The sequence below is a fragment of the Solanum stenotomum genome, chromosome 12, assembly GCF_019186545.1.
Source record: "Solanum stenotomum isolate F172 chromosome 12, ASM1918654v1, whole genome shotgun sequence".
Lineage (NCBI taxonomy): Eukaryota > Viridiplantae > Streptophyta > Magnoliopsida > Solanales > Solanaceae > Solanum > Solanum stenotomum.
Window position 1 is genome coordinate 48,413,905 of NC_064293.1, and position 19,877 is coordinate 48,433,781.

Sequence of the window (19,877 nt, forward strand, 5' to 3'; positions counted from 1 at the left end):
ATACTTTAAAAAGTAAATCAGCACAAATACATTAATACTATTATATATATACACGTGTTTTTTTATCAAACAAAAATCAAAGTCTTCATTCAAGCTGATCCACCATTTTCACCAAATATTAACTCTTCATCTTCATTTCACCTTCACCAATTCACTGATGATTTTTTTCCCACAATAATCCATCATTTTTCGGCAATAATTTTTTCAAATCGAAGATAACCCCAAGAGAGAAATCCGATAAGAACGATAAGATTTTGTTCTAGATAAACATTTCCACAAGCTAAGAACAAAAATGATTCAAGAAATAGAGATAAATCGTTGAAAATTAGATCTAAGCTTGGATGAGTGGTCAATAATATAGGAAGCTGTTAGTTTCTCAAAGCAATTGAATTTGTAATTTCTGAAGTGACGACATAATCATTGATTGTAGTAGTGATGACATGAGATTTGCAGAAAAATACCTAATTTGCTTGCTTTTGCAGGGAAGATGGCTGACCTTTGCGAAGAAGAATGGAGAAAATTTGAACAAAACTGATAAAGTGGAGTTTGAAGAGAAGAGGACTTTTAATTCTTAAGAAAAATTATTTGTCCTGATTTATTTTTAAAGTATTTGTTAAATGAGTTTTTTTTATATAATATTTATTAATATGAACAAATTAATATATAGAAGGGTAAAAATGTCAAATCTAAATTAATTTATATTTATTTTAAATAGGTTTAAAGAATAGTTACAAGAAAATGAAAATAAGAGAGGTAGACGTAATATCGTAAACCACAGAGGAGGTGAGTGTTATAGAGCGAAACCTAGAGGGAGGTCTCTGAAATTATCCCATTAGATTATTTCTCATTATTTATCCAAACCAAAGCAAATATACCTCTTCAAAACCCCAACTTTTTTTATATAAAAAGAAAATTGTAGTTTTTTATTATTTATTTATTTTTGGATCCAACTCCTCTTCATTTTCTCAAATTTTTACTTATTGAAGACTCATGACATAAGAAAAAATTAACGGCTAATATTTAATTAATTAAATCAAGATTCTAAACATGATATAGATGATTAATATTTTATAAACAAATTTATTATGTCATAATCATAACAATATATTATCTTATCCATAAATACATTACACACATTTTTCTCTATTTTCCTACTTAAATTTTTCCTACGGCTATGACCGTCCATCTGCATTTTTTTTCTTTTTTTTAAATGAGTTAATTTATAAGTAAAATTGTTTGTGGAACTTTTTCTTTGAAAAGTATTTATCACAAATTAGCAAAAAATTTAAGTTAACAATTTTTTTATTTATTTTAAAAAGGAAGATAGATATTGTGGCACTATTAATATTCTTATAATATATTAATTATTTAAAACAAACTTTTTTTAATTTTTTTTTAGAGCAAATACAAAAATTACTAGATTTTTTTATATAAAAAAATGGGGTCTTGAAGAGGTATATTTTTTTTTGGGCTAACCCATCGATGGCCCCTTAAACTTGGCACAATTTTTCACTTAGACACCTCAACTGAAGGATTTTCATTTTAAACAATTCATGTCGCGTCTCGTTGTGTCATTTTGACACTTTTTGCTGACTAAGCATAGTACGTGTGCTACACGAATTTTGAGCGCGTCAGAGACTTTTTTTGTAAATATTCTGAATTTTTTTGTAAATATTTTCTTCTCCTTCTTCTTCCTTGCTTTCTCCCTTCCATCTTCTCCACCTTCTACCATCCTCCATCACCACACAACTTTTTTTAAAAATTCTACAATATTTTACTAGGTTACACTCTTTGATTCTTCCATCTTCTTTGAAAATCGAATTTGCATCTTGATTCATATTCAAAAACAAAATCGACTTCAAGGGAACAAAAAAAGAAATCAACTTCTTTCAAATGGAAAAACTGATTTACATTCTTACCTTCTCCATTGAAAATTAAATTGATTTCAAGGAATAAAAAAGAAATAAAGAACAACCTCCAATGAAAAAAAAAAGAAATTTATTTTACATATCCTTTATTGTAAATCCAATCGTAGTAGCACAAGAAATCATCTTCTTTTAAATGTCATATAAAAACTTTTCGATTTGGTATGATTTCCCTTATTCTCCAAAACGTATTTTACTTTGTAAACTAACCTATGTTCTTGCCTTTTTGATGGAGAGGAACAGATGAAGGGGAAGGAGGCGCAAGAAGAAGAAGAAAAGAGGTGGGGGCATGGGGTTTGGGATCTGGAAGAAAGAAAAAAAGAAAGTAAAATTGAGATTTTTAAAAATAAAATAAAATTTCCACATGTCACATACCAATTCGTTTATTTTTCCACATAAGAGGCGTCTGGATGTACGCACTTAAAATGCGGTTTTGAAAATATAAAAAGTGTCAAAATGACACAATGAGGTTTGACATGAAGTGTTTAAAATGAAAATCTTTCAGTTGAGGTGTCCAAGTGAAAGTTGGTGCCAAGTTTAGGGAGTCACCGATGGGTTAACCCTATTTTTTTTGTTTGAATAGATTATGGGAAAAAATTTAATAGAGATGAGATTTTTATTTTATCTAATAAGAAAATGACAAATAATAATTTCTTTTAAAAAATAAAACAACAATGGAAGGGTATTTTTAGACCAAAGGATGGATAAAGAGTATTTTTAGACTTTTTTCCTATAGTTTAAGGATAGTTTTGACCCTTTTCCATATATCTTAAAACAATTTGTACTTATATTTAGTCCTTTTCCGTTTTGAAAATGACTCAAATTGTACCTATTTATATTACTAATTTCTTAAACCTCCTCATTTGTCACTTCCTAAATAATTTAATCAGATATTTCTTTGAGACTATTATAAGCAACACACATGGCTAATTGATTAGAACTGTTTTCTTTTGTCTTAAATATATTTAAAGTTCAATATTTTTGTTAGAGAGTGATTTGTCTTCCATGTGAATCTCCCCGCACACAAATTAGAACACAGGATTAAAAATCAGAATATAAAAAAGAGGTCCTACCGGGAGTCGAACCCAGGTCGCTGGATTCAAAGTCCAGAGTGCTAACCACTACACCATAGAACCCTATTTGTGTAAATACTTCATTATAAATATTACGCCCTCCGTTTAAAAAAGATCAACCTCATTTTTTTTTTTTTTTTTTAAGTCTACTTAAAAAAAATGATCTTTTTTTTTTGTAACACTTTAATTCTAGTTTTTTATGTGGCATGTTTAAGATCACAACATTAAAGAATAACAAAATTCAAAAATCTTTTTATTTCTTAAATTTCCTATCAAGTCAAACTAGACCATTTTATGAAGTAATATTATCGTCAAAACCACCTGTTGGGGCTTGTGAAGACTTTGTTTGGCTAAGGAGAGAGTGTTTGATGGCATACCATTTCTGGACGTGAGAAAGAGGAGAAAGGGTGTTTGTTGGCATACCATTTCTAGACGTGTTAAAGAGTCCATAGAATGCTATGCCTTGATAGGGGAGACCGAATCACGGGGATTTCTAGTTTCCCTCTTCTCTTCGTCTCCAAAGTCCACTCTCTGATTAGCTCCCGGAGATAATCGGAAAACCAATCAAACTCTTCTTTGATTTCCGATGAAAAATATGTCTCAGAGCCTTAATCCGAATCCAATTTACGACGTGATAATCTTAGGTGCGGCTAATATGGACAAATTACAGGAGCTGCAGCGGAGCAGACCAAAGAGGCCTCATCCTGTGGTAAGGCTTCATTTCATGTTGATACTGATGATCTTGGTCTCAATTCCATTACCCAACCATCCAATGTGAAGAGGTTTTTAGTTCTGGTTATCCAGTTACACCTTAAATTGCAGTCATGGTAACATCTTACTTTATTTAGTCATAAGGTATTTGATCGCTTTCATATGCTTGTTTGGTAGTTTGAGGAACAGTAAAGGAATCAACTATGGCATCTGAAACTATATTATACATGGTGATTGTGAAACTTGGGGCATTATGTGCAGCAAAGAACAAAGCAAAAATGATCAGGTTATATTTACAAATGTTTTCAACTGTAATTAGCTTCAAATTAACTGGAAAAAAATATGTATAACCCAAACACCAGAGGAGAGTAATCTGAAATTTACTAAAGTAAAGCACAGATTTTAGTCCAGAGAAATGTCAAGTTTACCAAATGCCTTCATATATTTCATATTTGTGATGCCCTCCTAATTTATTAATCTATTAATTAATCCTCAATTATACGTAATATGTCTATAATTCATTGGAGTCCTACTAACATTTAGATACTCACCTGTCCAAGAGGGTGAATACACCTTTGATAGGCATGTAAGGGTTAGATGAAAAGACATATATTACATAATTATCATTATTCTTTCTCCTGGTTTGATATCACAAAATCATCATTTCATAATTTCATTGAGCTTTTCTCAAATGTCAAAGAATATACTATTTAAGATCTTAATTAACAGTACATGTATGTACTCCTTTTTATTGACAAAACTAAGTTTAAAATTACAAACATGACACAATATTTAATTTTTTATTTTATTAAAAAAATATTTTAATATTCTATTTATTTCCTTTTGGGGGGGTTATGTGCTAAATTCATGGGATTGATAATTATTGTTTACTTTTTGGTTTTTTTCATTATTTAAAATAATTGAAAGTGTTTAAAATGGATGTTTGAATTTTTTTTTTTATAATTGCTCTTATTTTTAATAAAGCTTGATTTTTTTAAAAAGTATTTACGAAATAAAGGAGTATTTAATCTTTACTTATTGTTAAACATAGGGAGAAGCGAGAGAAATTTCCAGTAGGGTAAAGGTTTTACTCTTTTCGTCCCTCTTCTTCATAGTAAGTGATGTAAAGGTTTTGACCTTGGATCTCTCATCTCTATCTATCTTCTTCATTAGGATTAGGGCTACGGACCTTGCTTGCTCGTATCTTCTCTTTAAGGTAATTTATCATCCATCATTCATCACCTACTACTTCTTTTGTTTTCAAATTAAATGTGTTCCAACTCCATATCTACTCTCAATTAACAAACTTAATAAGCAAGTGGAAGATTTCTTCGTATGAATAAGATGGAAAATTGGAACTCCTCTCTAAGTAATTAGCTGCACACTCGATGCAAAATTTGCAATAATTCGATTATGTTCAATTTACGAAAGAAACAAGAATTGACAGAGGAGAAATGATTTCCAGACTAATGTGTGTATTACGTGCAAGGAAGGAGAAACCTTTTTTTGTCTGTTGACTTACTCTAGCTTCCTTCCTTATGTTCTGTGCCCTCCGATGACTGAGAAAGTACCAGCCAAATCCATATTAGCCTCTAAAAACTAATTTTACAGCTAATGAAAACTTTAACTACAAATTAGTTACCTTTTTTATTTAGTTGTTGGACTTTTAACCAGCTTTGTTCAGGTCATTACATCTATAAGTTGTATTCCAGTTGCTGCCTTGTCGTACTGATCTGTTAAGACACTTTTGAATTGAAATCTTGATTGTTCATAATTTTGCAGCCTATCTAGAAGGTGCGATAAACTGCATTCACGAGTGTTTATTATCTGTGCTATTCGTATTCCGGTGCTGTTGATTTGAAGAGCTCATGTTGTAAGCAAACAGTTCAGTGAAAGGATTTAAGGAATGATCCTCTCAGCACTTTTGACTTCTGTTGGAATCAATCTTGGACTTTGTTTTCTGTTCTTCACATTGTATTCTATATTGAGAAAGCAGCCAGGAAATGCGGAAGTTTATGCACCACGCTTGGTTGCTGAGGGGAAATCTCAGCAAAGCAGTAATTTCAATTTGGAGAGACTTTTGCCGTCTGCTGGTTGGGTGACAAGAGCATGGCGACCCTCAGAAGCAGAGCTCTTATCCACCTCGGGATTGGATGCTGTTGTTTTCATGCGCATTTTTATATTCAGGTTACTTAAGCACTGTTATGCGATGAAGGCTTGACGAGAATAATTTGTTTATTATAGCTTCTGTGCCGAACTTCGCACCTTATGTTTATTTCCAGTGAGTGACATTTGCATTTTATATCCAGGATTTGCCTGTACTAGATTAATTGTTCAATAATAAACCTGCCAGTTGTAAGGATAGGAAAGAAGACATATGAATGGTGCAATACACCACTGATTTTGCTAGCTGGAAATGTTTGGTGTATTACTCTGAAGTTGACATTTGGGTCTAAGATAACTGGCCATGTTATTCTTCCACCTCCACCAAAAACGTTGAGGATGTCAAAGTGATCTTTTATCCTTACCATTGTAGTTCTATGGTGCAGCATATGTTATAGCAACAATTCTGCTGAGTTATTGACAACTTATACTTGTTACTGAAAAGACTAGGTGTTGACTAATATTGCTTGTGTCGTAGAGACTAGGTATTGGCTAGTGTGAGAAATAACTGAAGATATTAGGAAAATGATTTACTTGATTACTTTATGATTAATATGGAGTTGAAGATACACCTATTTATCCGTGTGAAATATACAATATATGTTCACCATGAGATGATATATAATACACCAACTTAGCACTTCTAACACTACCACTGGAAATTTTAACACGCCCTTCAAACTTGAGGTGGGATAACCAACTTGAGTTTGCTTACAATGGAAACATGGGAGCAAGTAGTCAACAGAAAGTGGCCTGATTACTATTGTCGAAAAAATCGCCAGAAAAGTAGCTGAAAAAGTAGTTTGTTGGAATCTGGCCAAAAAAAAAAAGCAGTAACCATGAAGAGAATTTTTTTTTTGCTGGCTGGCGACAACCTTTCCGATTATGGGAGCATAGCTGCTGGAGAGGTTAACTAAAATGAATGCAGTAAACATTGAAAAGAAAAAATATATATGGCTGGTAGGCGGTCCCGGTCTAAAGCCTCCCTCTGGTAAGCCAGAACACTATTTAAATTTCTACCAAGTTCATAAATGCTTTAATTGCCCTGTGAGAAATAAGAGGTAATCAGCAGAATGTGGGGCCTGATTAGTTTGGTAAGAAGATGCATCTATCTAAAGGTGATATTGTTTTTCAATATCAGACGCTATCGAACTTGATTACTTAACACTTCTAACTCCTTATTTTGAAGATAAGAAAAAAATAACTATACACCTCTAACATTGTAAAACTAACATTAAACTATAAATTCAAAAGGGAGTTAGCGTTGAAGAAGTTTTCAGTATTCATTCAAAATCACAACTCTGAATTTGTACCTTAATTTGGATCCTTACTAATTTTTACTGTTCATGTTCATTGTCTTGAGCTAATCTGGTTTCCCATATCTCAACAGTGCTAGAGTTTTTACCTTTGCTGTCATCGTGGGGATTTTCATTCTTCTGCCTATCAATTACATGGGGAAACAACTAAGTCTTGATTTGTTTGACTTGCCCAACAAGTCTCTGGAATCATTCACTATCTCAAATGTTGACGACGGATCAAACAGGTAAACTGAAGACCTTCCACTTCAAAATTTATTCAACTATGATGTCAATAGTTTTTTTCACTACAAGAATCTATACATGGTGAAAGTAAAATTGCCATGTGGCAATAAAATTGGATCACATTCTTGTTTCTCCATGAAACTGAAATCGACTACCAGTCTTAGTCTTTCTCAGTTTGTACTGGTCTTCTCTTTTTTGGTGAAGCCATAGATTCTTTTGGTAACAAAGTGTCTATATCGGGATTTCAGATTAAAAAGATTTTGTTTGATATTATGCTGCTCAAATAGTGGTGTGACGGAATCTAGTCTGTGGGATCCTTGATGTATAAGTTTTCCACAAGAAGCACTTTGTTACATTCCGACAATCGAGATTAAATGGAGAACAACTATGCAAAAGCCTCATATACCTTTTCTTTGACATGTGCTTATAATTCAATGTATCTTTGACTAGAATTTATGGTAGCCTTGATACTTGTGCATATATTTTTATTTTTCAATTTGGATGTCTTCTACGACTTATGTATTGTCTTGTTAAATTGTATTTTATCTTTCTCTTTCAGCTCTGCTCATGATAGTAGATTGCATGTAATAAATCACATGCATCCTAAAGTTTCTCAGCCAGTCACTAGTTATCCCAGACACTAGAAACTATATGATATTTATCTGCAGAATGTTCAAACTGGGTCCCTTAAAGAAGAAAATTGTTATTAAAGTTTTCAGTAACAGCTCCACACCTAAGATTCTGCATCTTATACATCAACGCGTTATGGATTCAATGTCTTGAACTAGTTGTATCTATAAATCATTTACCAATGAAACTTGAGAACGGATCATGTAATGCATTGGCAAAATATGTTGATATCGGTAGTTGGCACTAAATCTGAGAGAGTTATTTGCTTTGTCTTTCAAGGTTATGGATCCATTTCTCAGCTGTGTATATCCTCACGGCAGTTGTTTGCTATCTTCTTTACTTTGTAAGTGATTTGACATATCTTTTGTTTTGTTTCTTGTTCATCCTTGCTAAACTTCAACTTACAGTGAGATACCACCTTATTTCCAGGAGTATGACTATATTTCATCAAAGAGAATTTCTTACTTTTATTCATCAAAACCTCATCCACATCAGTTTACCATTTTAGTTCGAAGTATTCCAGCTTCATCAGGAAGAAGTTACAGTGAAACAGTTGAAAGTTTTTTTTCAGAGTATTATCCTGCTACATATCTCTCACACTGGGTTGTCCGGCGAGCAAGCAAACTCCAAGATCTCATTGTAAGAATGATAGCCACATTAACTTCAGTTATGATAGAATGTTTCTTGTTTACCATTTTTCATCACTTGTTAGTAATGTTTTTCTGTTTTTGAGTGGACATAATTCTTTTATTATTCTACTTTGTTAAGTAGAAGTTGGTGTGTGCTTGTACCCTCTTATTCTTTTTACCTGTTAATATTTTTCAATAAAGATTTCCCAGCCAATGCTCTTCTTTCAATTGCTGAAGTTGTTTCGAAATTTCTTTTTTCAGATAAGGAGCTTTCACTGTACATTTTATCTAATAAAACATGGTAGAATGTGGTTCATTATACAGTGGAAACACATTGGTGAATGGCATGTTCCCATCTATTATCAAGCCCTATATTCCTCAAAATAAAGTTCGTCCCAATTCCCGGATTTAATATCTTCATGTTGCCCACCACATTCTGTTGCATTTCACAGCTCCATATTGTTATGCTTATGCATTATCTGATATTGCCCTACACGAAATCTTTCAACATGCAAGAAAATGAAGTAATGTAAATGTAGATTAAAATATTGAAAGTGAAGGTACTACAAGAACAATAATTTAAATTCTCTGACATTTTGATCTGTCGTTGTTGTATAATAAGTTTGCTGTGAAGGCGAGTCTTTCACTATAGTGGTGCAAGCAGAGTTATAATTTGGATGCCAGAACGTATTGACCAGTTTATTGTTTTGCTGTGGCGGTCTGTGCCATTTGTTTGTGCAGAAAAATTCTAAAAGGTTGTACAGAAGGCTTGTGAACTTGAAATCAGCCAACCATGATCGAGAAAGGTTCGGGCGTGCTGGTTTCATGGGCCTTTTTGGACAGAGAGTTGATCTACTTGATCACTATGAAAAGAAGCTCGAAGTTATCGAAGACAATGTAAGGGCCGAACAATCTTCATGTCTGGGAAAGGTAATCATCAGGGTTTACATGTTCTGATTGTGTATGCGTGATGCTTGTTTCACAATACAGAATTGTATCTGGACATGGCTTAGCACTTGTCTTTTTAGTAGTTACTTTCTGTCAACATGGACAAGACTACTCTACTTGATGTGTATAAAGTTATCAATACATTAGGGTTTTAAGTGCAGCTGGTCATAGATGCATTTGAGAAGCAAGCTTAACCAAGTCATGTAGTTAAACTATGTGATTTATCTAACAAATGAATTTGCTAAATCCTGAAAGCATTGGGAACAAACAATAACTGCTGAAGAATTTTGAATTTAAAATGTGGAAGAACTGACAAAAGAATGCATATGAAGCCATTCCACCACCACCATGTTATTGCTTACCTCATATGTATATGTTGCAATAAAGATCCCTAGGTGAAGTGTAGAAGAAAATTAGTTTCTAAGAAGCTATTTTCCATTTTATTGGTCACTAAAATGTTACATGCTCATCTATTTCCTATCTTTCTTAAGGTAGGCTTCATAAATGTCTGATTGTCTTCAATTAATTATGCATATCCTATATAACAGGAGGTAGGAGCTGCCTTTGTATCTTTTAGGACACGTTTTGCCGCAGCTTCAGCTATACACATGCAGCAAGGTGTAAATCCTACACAATGGGTCACTGAGACAGCTCCTGATCCAGAGGATGTGTATTGGCCTTTCTTTTCAGCATCATTTCTAAAGAGATGGATTAGCAACCTGGTGGTTGTTGTGGCATGCGTCCTCCTTACGGTGCTATTTCTTATACCCGTTTTAATAGTCCAAGGGCTTACACATCTTGAGCAGTTGGAAATCTGGTTTCCCTTTTTGAAAGGCTTGCTTAGAATGTAAGTGGTAACTGAAAACTTTGGAGCTCAATGAGCATGTTACTATACTTTCTGATGTCTTTGCATGGTGGTAAAATAAGTTAATGTGCCTTGCAGAGCATTTGTTAGCCAAGTGATTACCGGATATCTTCCTAGTCTTGTACTTCAACTGTTTCTCTATGTTGTGCCATCCATAATGATTATGTTCTCATCCATACAAGGATACATTGCTATGAGCCAGATAGAGAAAAGTGCATGCATCAAAGTTCTTTGGTTTACTATATGGAACATTTTCTTTGCAAATGTGCTCTCTGGATCGGCTCTCTATCGAGTTGAAATTTTTCTTGAGCCCAAAAATATTCCTGCCATATTAGCTGTAGCAGTTCCAGGACAGGTGAGTGTGGTTCAGTCATCATTATGGTAATCATCTTCTTGAAATAGAAGAAGTTTGATCCTTAAATATGTTTTAGAAGTTTTGTACAATATCAACTGTAGCTCAATCTATTATTTTTGGATAAATTGTTATCAATGTTTGACTGATAAATAAAAAGGAGAAGTTTGGGACAGAACAAACTACATTGTCCAAGCAAACATGATGAAGAAGTGATTTCATCACTTATTTTCTTAATTAAGACTACCACGTAATTGTTTTTTGCAAATATCTTTTCAGCACAGACTAGGGTACATTGGCCACCACATATATTTTCCTGCAATATATAACGTTAAAGTCTAGTTTTGATTAGGATGCTAAGTAAGAGGGTAGGGTTAACCATTTAATTTTTGGACAATAACTGAAATAATCATGAACGCATGTTTACAGAACACTTGGAGATAGTGGTGATCTCTGCAGCTGATGTTACAGAAGGATAATTTAGCTAAGACCAGAAATGGTAAAATGATATTTGAAGACTAAAGTGAATAGGTGCTCCACTCGTGTGGAATATTCTGGCAAAAATCTCTCTTAACAACAAAGTGAACTTTTATTTTAAGCATTTTCCTACCGAACTCATGAGGAAGTTCATTTTTTTGGGAGAGATGGTTACATAGGAACTGAACATGTTGGTAGGATAGCTTAATGTTACCTCTTTTAGCATTTTGCATGGATATATCTATGGCTTTGACTTTGTAAAAAAAAATAAAAAATAAAAGATCGACGGCTTTATGTGATTAGTTGAGTCACTAGAATCATATGAAGTTTTGAAATGAAATGTTGTAGAATGCAATCGGAAGCAGAAATCTCTGACATCTAACTTTTATGTGGAATATGGATCTGATATGCCTGTTTTAGTACTGTTTGTTATACTAAATAACACTAATGAGAAAGATGACAAAGTTCCAATCTTTGATTGATACGTACTTATTGCATAATCAACAGTTACTACTAGAGAACTGAGTTCCTATTCGTCTTGCAGGCAACTTTCTTTATCGCCTATGTGGTTACATCAGGATGGACCAGCACTTCCTCAGAACTTTTTCAGCTGTCAACACTCATTTCCAATTTTATAAAGAGAAATATTTGTAGGAAATATGATGATGAGTTTGAGGTCCCTTCAGTTCCTTACCACAGTGAGATTCCCAGGATTCTTTTGTTTGGCCTCCTTGGTATAACATACTTCTTCCTTGCTCCCCTAATTCTGCCATTCCTCTTGGTTTACTACTGTCTGGGGTATCTCATCTACCGGAACCAGGTTGGTTGCACATTTTTCTTCTGCTTCCTTGGGATACATAAAAATGATGAATTCTATTTTGTGGGACCCTGCTAACGGGGGATGCTTTGTGCATGGGCTTCCCTTTTTCTTTTCTATTTTCTGGGAACTGGGAAGTATTAAAAAGAGAAAATGAAATGCCGTTGAATTGATCAGTTAGGTTAAAGTGGGACCCTCCTTGCTTTTTAATTTTTTTTGATATGATGATGACATGAATGAGGTTGAAGTGGAGAAATATGATAAGTGAGGACTCATATAGCTGAATGTATTTGCTTGGGACTGAAGCATATTTGTTGACTTCTTGTTGGTGTTGTCTTCTGACTCTTTCAAATTCGATAAATATTGGTTGTTATTTTTGGCTGTTGGAGAGATCTTGGTGAAATATCAAAATTCTGTTGGCTTGCTCTGGTTGATCATGTTTTATTAATTTTTTGAGCAGCTGCTGAATGTATATGCACCCAAGTATGAGACTGGTGGAAAGTTGTGGCCTATAGTACATGATTCTATGATTTTCTCCTTGATACTGATGCATGTTATAGCCATTGGAATATTTGGGCTAAAGAAACTTCCTCTCGCTTCAAGCTTAACAGTTCCTCTTCCAATCCTTACTCTTGTGTTCAACAGCTATTGTAGGAGACGCTTCCTACCTATGTTCAAGTCTTATTCAGTCGAGGTACATCTGCCTTGTTCTTTACTTGTTTTGTAGCTCGTGGTTTATATAGCTGCATTCTTAGTTTTCTCCTCTGCAGATCTTATTAGTTATTAATAAGCAACTAGTGCAGAAGTTGTTTCTTTTCTTTTAGCCATTGTTGATATGATAGTCCTTTTGGGGTTCTTGGAGAATTCAATTGACTTGGCAAACTTTTTGATGACAATTGCCCTATTTGGTAACTTTGTGAATCCAAGCATAGCTCCCATGCAATTCTTGCGGAATTTTGAGAAGCATTTAAGCATACTATAAATAGAACTGCTAACCATCTGTGGTCTGGTCTCAGCAACATATATGCAGCAATTAGAACATAGTTGCTGATTGCTGCACTTACTTAATAAAGGGCGGTATCTCTTGCATCTGGTGACTCTACATTGATGATGCATACTAGTAAACAATCTAATGTACATTATTTAATGAATGTCTAAGTGACTTGATTGCTTATTTTAATGTAAGCCAATGGATAAGCCTGCAAGTCAAGGAGGATTAGTTGGGGTTACTGTGCTTGGCTAGCAAGTCATTATAACTGTAACAGTCAGAGAGGTGACATTTTTGCATAGAGCGAATTGCATAATCTAGATATGAATATTATCACGTATTTTAAGTTCCATATACGTTGCTATAGAACCTGAGATATTTATGAAAATGAAAATGATTACTTGCTCTTTTCATTGAGCAGTCTTGTCAATTCTTAAAGTTCGATAGGCTCCTTATTTGAGTTGTCGTTTCCTAACATGTATAGTTATTGTTTTTCTGCCTTTCCATGAGCGCTACAGAGTTTGCTAAAAAAGGATAAAGAGGAGCAAAATGATCCGACAATAGCAAGTTTTCATGAGAGACTAGCCACAGCTTATCAAGATCCAGCACTGCTACATGGCGGATATTCTGGAAATAGTGCAAGTATCATCGCCCCCCTTCTTAGTACTACTGAAGTTGATGCTTAGGATGTAATCGAGCTATTGCTTGCTGTAATCATTTAACACTTTTAGTTGGCAAACATGTGGGTATGTAGTTTGAGTTCAATCTGCTACTCTGTTTCTGTATAACACCAACTTTTTAGTTCAGTACTTTGGATAACACCACTTTCTAGTTGACACTATCTTGGATAGGCAAAGGTATATATTTTACTGTCAAGAGACTTGATCAAGAATCTGCATACCAGAAAGTCCACAACTAACTATAAAGACCTGATCCTTCAGAAATTTTCATGCCTATTTTTATTTATTCTTATACGGACGAACTAGAAAAGGTCAAATGTGCATCACCCCAAAAGCTTCACTTGAGATACCTGGATTGGTCAATTATTTGCAATGATCATGAAGTGTAAATATTTGCATTAAAGATATCATATTTGTGCCTGACGTCTCTATTTGTGCGTTATAACTTTTGGGCTCTCAGTTTTTGATGCCCTCTCGTTGGAATCTTATCAGTCCCTTTCTGAACGAATGATAATTAATGAACTACTATTATACATCAAGTTACATCACAAGTACTAGAAGAATTGTTAATCATTTTGGAACTTCCATGTGGAGGGATTTGGAGTGCCCGTTGACATTTCATTTCTTGATTTTCAGTTTTTTTTCCTTCTGGAAACTTATTTGAAGAATGAAGCCTGACCAATTCATGGATCATTTGCACAGTTAATTGAATGGACTAATTTTTACATTTAAAAATAATTGGATCACGACAACAGTGTATTTTTACTAGGAAACTAGCATTGACACACAAATAAATTGAGCGAGAACCCTTCCGTGATTAGTGGCAACTCTAGATTACAAGTATAGAACTGACTTATAAAAATCTTGAGATGTATCGTTTAGGATATAAATATACCTTATCTAAAGATTCTTTTTATGTATTTGAGCTTAAATTCAAAATCTCTAGTTAAATGTGATAGACCATAACCATCCCACGACATTTTTCGGTGTTAAGAAAATCAAATTCCACTTGGCATGCAACTACTAGTGGGTGTTCTACGGCTAATTTAGCAAGGAACGAAATAAATAAAACCAGCACAACGGACGTAATTGGCATTTTGTGCCTATTATAACTGTTTTTTGTTTTTCCTTCTGTTGTTTGTTTATAAGACGTTAGAAAGGGGTGAAAAAAGAAAATGAAAAAAACCCCATTTGCAAGTGACAAGCTTCTCTCTCTAAAGTACTACTCAGTACTCCATCTGTTTCAATTTATGTGATATATTTTATTTTTTGAGAGTTAAATAATTTAAGTTTGCTCATAAAATTTCTTAAAATGAAATTTATATCTTTGTAAACTACATAAAAAGTAAAGTCACAATAATTGATAATTCAAAATATTTATAAAATATATGAAAAATTCACGATAAAAAATAGACTTATTTGAATCTAGAAATATGAAATATATCACATATATTGAGACAGAGGAAATATATTTTTTAACTGTTCGGTTAATCATACAAAGTTATGTTATCAACATTTTTCTATTTGTATGGTTCCACATTAAAAAGTGACATAAAAACCTAGTAATATTGTAACTGACACCAGCTACCCAAATTATCTCTAATATAGTGCATGTCAGTTTACATACTTTGATGTTTGAAACAAATATTATATTTTATTTAGTGATACTTAGGAGTAATTTACAAAATAGTTTCTAAATATGTAAAATTTTAATTGAAAAAAAAAAATAGAAATCAATATGCAAATCGAAAATATGAAAATTTAGCTACGCTGATTCTTGTTAGGAGCCTCACCATATATGTTTATTTTTAAAAAAAATATTGAACAGATGGGCTAATAAAGTACGTGCGGTGGAGATCGCAAATTCTTGTTAAGTGCATATGAACACAATTCCACATTGATATTAAAAACTCTTAATGTTGCAGTGCGAGTTTGGCCCAAATCAGACAATATGAGTTATATTAGGCCAACAATAAGTTTCAACGTTAATCACTTGTGGGAGTATCGTGGGTATGTTGTTGTTATAATAAGATTTAACGTTAGGCAGAAGCTTTGAGTTCCTTTTTATAATGAAGGATCGTTCTGCAATCTGCATCATGGTTTCCTATGTGTTTCATGCACGGAACAATGATGCACGATGTCTCTTTCATAATTGATAATTTCAATGTCCATCGCCTTGAAGATCAGAAAAGGAATTTATTATAATTAATAAATTCATTGATAAGTGACTTATAAACTGAATTAATTATCTTCATCATGTTGTACTTATATAATAACAAGACAAGTGAGATTTATTGTAGTGACCAAGCTTATGCCATATACTTTATCCCAGAAAACAAGTTGTATCTCTTAAAATATATGAAATCAAGAAACTGCACTCTTTGGCTGGGTCAAACTGCTTATTCCTCTGATCTCAATTTATGTGACACACTTTTCTTTTTAATTACTTTTAAAAAAGAATGATATATTTTTATATTTAGTACTAATTTAACTTTAAAATATATTTTATAGTCACACAAACATCTATAACTTGTTTCAATTCAAACAACATCACATAACGGACTAAGGGAGCATTAAAAATCTCATTATTTACAACTCCCTCTTCTCTGTATTAATTAATAAAATAATAAAATTAAATCCTTTTGTTTCTTGTTTTCTATAGTTTATCAATCAGAAGCCTTCCATTTGTTGTCACAAGAAGCACAAACAATTTAAAAATCTTAACAAGGTGAAAGAAACTTCATATAAATACCACTTCATACCAATCTAAGTTCTGCATAAGAGCATTCACAAATCCATGACTTAAATTCACAATTTATCATTTTTTGTGATTGTACTTATATATATACTAACACTAACGCTCGTGCGATGGCTAGGAAAAGAAGGGCGAGTGAGGCACTTGGTGAAAATATCCGCGATAATGATCAAGGGAATGTGGCCTGGGACGAAATGGTAAAGGAAACTGCTGTTGCAGCTGCGCTTGGTGGAGCACGGCGAGCACGGAAGAGATTCGTGGGTGTTAGACAGAGGCCATCAGGTAGATGGGTAGCTGAAATTAAAGATACTATACAAAAAATAAGAGTGTGGTTAGGTACCTTTGACACAGCTGAAGAAGCAGCAAGGGCATATGATGAAGCTGCTTGTTTACTTCGTGGAGCCAATACTCGCACGAATTTCTGGCCCTGTTCTTCATCTTCTTCTTCTACTCCGGCTCTTCCTTCGAAAATCACTAATCTTCTTATTAATAGGCTCAAAGCTAGAAATAATTCCTTAGCCGCCGCTGCTGCTGCTGCGGCTGCTTCTTCTTCTTCTTCTTCTTCTTATTCTTCTGAGCCTGTGGAAATTCATGATCAGGACAAACAGGGAGAAGAATTCAAAGAAGAAGAAGCTTATTTTTCGGATTTGCAGTATATGGAGTATCTCAAGGATCCCGAAGATCTGATTACTGAAAACAACATGATCAGTAATATGAGTGCAATTAACGTAAGCAATTTCACAAACACGTCGGAGGCATGCTTGGCTGTAAACGATTATAGTGTAATTCAGCCTGTGAAAAGCGATGAAAACTCGATTGCTGGAGAGATTAATAATAGTGTGAAAGTAGACTCAGAAGAAGAGATTGAAGAGGAAAACAATACTGATATAGGAGATGTAGAGGTAGAGCCAATTGACTTTCAATTTGTTGACGAAATTGGATCATCATGTTACTATTCACCATTTGAAGAGATTAATTCATCAGAGATAATGGAAGAGGGGATGATTTATGGAGACGAGTCATCGATGCTAAGTGAAGCTATGAGGAGGATGAATTACGAGAGGAAGTTCTCAGCATCACTTTATGCATTCAACGGAATAACAGAATGCTTAAAATTGAAGCTGAAATCTGGAGGAGGAGTTATGCAGAGAGAAAGATCTGAACAATTAAGCAGATTGATAAATGCATGCAAAAGGAACCGCAACAACAAGGAGGAAGAGGAAAAGAAAATTAAGGATAGTGAATACAGTTCAGAAAGTTCATCAGAAACTGGACCATCTTCTAGTTCACCGGAAACTGGATCATCTTCATCAACGATTTCGGAAGAAACTAATTACGATAGTGAATTGTCCCTCTGGAACTCAATTGATCTACCACCAATCTGCGCCTTTTTTACTTAGAAAAAAAATGTTTTTTTTGTTTCTGTTATTTTCAATATGTTATTGTTGGATCACGTAACTTTTGTTTTCACAGGGTGAAGATGAAGATTACTCTGTGTTCTCCTTCATTTTTTTTTCCAAGATCAGTAGATCTTGATCTAAAACAATGCAATCTAGAAGCTAAATCTAGATTTTTTATTAACTTAGAAATATGAGTTTGGACGGTGGAATGACTACTTGTTGTCCAACTTTTGATCTCTTCAAAATTGATTATGCTTTTGAATCGACTTGTACTTGGAAATAAGAAAGAAGGCTAAAAAGCTGGTAGTGAAGTTGAAGTGTAGAGAAATTCGGCCCATGTTCATTTTTATTAGAAATTAGATCCATGTGCGGAGGCCCATGTTTCAAGTAGTGGGCTTATTCTCTACGACTAACTTCTATCCCTGGTGCATCACTTCTTTAGTAATAATTAAGAGCTCGTTATAATTAGGGAAACTAAGCAAATATCTTCATGAAAGCAAAATAATTACAAATATATACCCTTTTACATTCATATCCCACTAAATAAATTACATTGTATATCCTCCAACTAATTTCACTTAACTGACACTAAATCAGTATCATATTATATAATCTTATAGTATTATTGACTAATGAGTAATTTCTGAACAAGAAAAAAAAATACCTTAATGAATGGGGGTATGAATTGTAATTTGTTTTAAGAGAATGATTATTTCTTGAATTACTTTTGATTGAAGTATGAACATGTAATTATTTTGAATTTTATTGCCCATTTGTGTAGTTTTTCCTTAATTAAGTGCATTATTAAATCTTTTTTTGGAGTATGAGTGCCAATAAATAATTAATACTAGCTTAATTCTAACACATATGTACGTAAAATATCTAATTTAACGAAATGATTATAAAAATTAATGTGCACCACAATTTTTATATGAAATTTGCCCCTGCATCAAACCATATCCGTGAATCCAATAATTATATTTCCCCCTTCTCAAACTATCTATCGTAATTTCTGAAAATAGCTGTCTCAAATTTTAGAAGTTTAAGACAAAACTAATTATTACTATTATATTTTGTTCTTAGTTCATAGTAATTATTCTTGAAGCCTACGAACACCTAAATAGAGAGATTATATCTAGACATAAATGGAGGCAAAATAATAATCCATAAACAAACCAAAAAAATCTCATAACTAAAATTTTTAATAAGCATATAACATAAAAACACGATAAATAATTTGAGACAAAATGTAACATAACTACGAAACTCATTTATGATCGAACGCCACAAATCTTAATGACGGTGGAAACTCATTGGATGACGAGTTTGCTAATGCATTTTTATTTAACTATGTTCAAGATCTTCCAACAGAGACACTAAATAGTACATGCCCTGTTTTAGCATAATCACTGCCTTATTTTTAATTGTAATTATTCTTCTCTTCTGATTAAAGAGTTTTGATAATTAGTTATATATAAAGCGAAGAATATATTGATGATAACTTTAAAAAAAGTTGAAGGCGCCAACTGGTATAGCTACTAGATGTAGCGTTATGTATGAAATTAGTTAGACATAAGGGACATAAAACAAATAATTTTAGTTGTTTAAAGGAAATTCCAAAAGTACAAGTGATTATTTATTATTAGTATAAGGGAAATCATAGTAAACAGGCAATGCCACAAGACATGGAATCGTATTAAAAATACAACTTTATTAATTATTATCCATTGATATAATTATGAGCCTGGAGAACATTGCATTATTTATCCATCACATGCATCTGTTTTCCCTACGATAATTCCCAAATATTCTCTTCCATTTTTATAATATGCTACGATAGACCTCTTCACTCCAATTAAATACTAAAATATATACGTATATACATAGTTCCAAGTGGGGATGCAGTTCGTTGCATACCAAGTA

General features: G+C 33.2%; 2 protein-coding genes and 1 non-coding gene across 4 annotated transcripts; 2 read left to right on the forward strand and 1 right to left on the reverse strand.

The window, feature by feature from the left end:
- Nucleotides 1–2,989: 2,989 nt before the first annotated feature.
- Nucleotides 2,990–3,061, reverse strand: TRNAQ-UUG (transfer RNA glutamine (anticodon UUG)). Its single transcript has one exon. It is a non-coding gene; the product is annotated as a tRNA-Gln (tRNA).
- Nucleotides 3,062–4,799: 1,738 nt separating this feature from the next.
- Nucleotides 4,800–14,083, forward strand: LOC125848930 (CSC1-like protein HYP1). 2 transcript variants are annotated; one of them, XM_049528899.1, is made up of 11 exons: nucleotides 4,800–4,925; nucleotides 5,492–5,896; nucleotides 7,263–7,415; nucleotides 8,323–8,386; nucleotides 8,473–8,682; nucleotides 9,414–9,602; nucleotides 10,169–10,467; nucleotides 10,564–10,840; nucleotides 11,859–12,134; nucleotides 12,592–12,825; nucleotides 13,638–14,083. In XM_049528899.1, the coding sequence occupies exons 2-11, from the start codon at nucleotides 5,616–5,618 to the stop codon at nucleotides 13,803–13,805; spliced, it is 2,151 nt and encodes a 716-aa protein (XP_049384856.1). In that variant the 5' UTR covers nucleotides 4,800–4,925; nucleotides 5,492–5,615; the 3' UTR covers nucleotides 13,806–14,083. The 2 variants fall into 2 exon arrangements, with proteins under 2 accessions (XP_049384856.1, XP_049384857.1); XM_049528900.1 differs by lacking the exon at nucleotides 4,800–4,925 and having other exon boundaries at nucleotides 5,856–5,990.
- A 2,398-nt stretch (nucleotides 14,084–16,481) lies between these two features.
- Nucleotides 16,482–18,064, forward strand: LOC125848941 (ethylene-responsive transcription factor ERN2-like). The gene has a single exon (XM_049528912.1). The coding sequence runs from the start codon at nucleotides 16,668–16,670 to the stop codon at nucleotides 17,952–17,954; it is 1,287 nt and encodes a 428-aa protein (XP_049384869.1). The 5' UTR covers nucleotides 16,482–16,667; the 3' UTR covers nucleotides 17,955–18,064.
- The last annotated feature ends 1,813 nt before the right edge of the window (nucleotides 18,065–19,877 follow it).

Excerpts from the sequence above, each read along its gene's own strand:
- LOC125848930 (XM_049528899.1), top strand. The coding sequence starts at position 5,616 with ATGATCCTCTCAGCACTTTTGACTTCTGTTGGAATCAATCTTGGACTT. Across the intron at positions 5,897-7,262 it reads ATGCGCATTTTTATATTCAG|TGCTAGAGTTTTTACCTTTG; the intron begins GTTACTTAAGCA and ends ATATCTCAACAG. Across the intron at positions 10,468-10,563 it reads TTGAAAGGCTTGCTTAGAAT|AGCATTTGTTAGCCAAGTGA; the intron begins GTAAGTGGTAAC and ends TGTGCCTTGCAG.
- LOC125848941 (XM_049528912.1), top strand. The coding sequence starts at position 16,668 with ATGGCTAGGAAAAGAAGGGCGAGTGAGGCACTTGGTGAAAATATCCGC.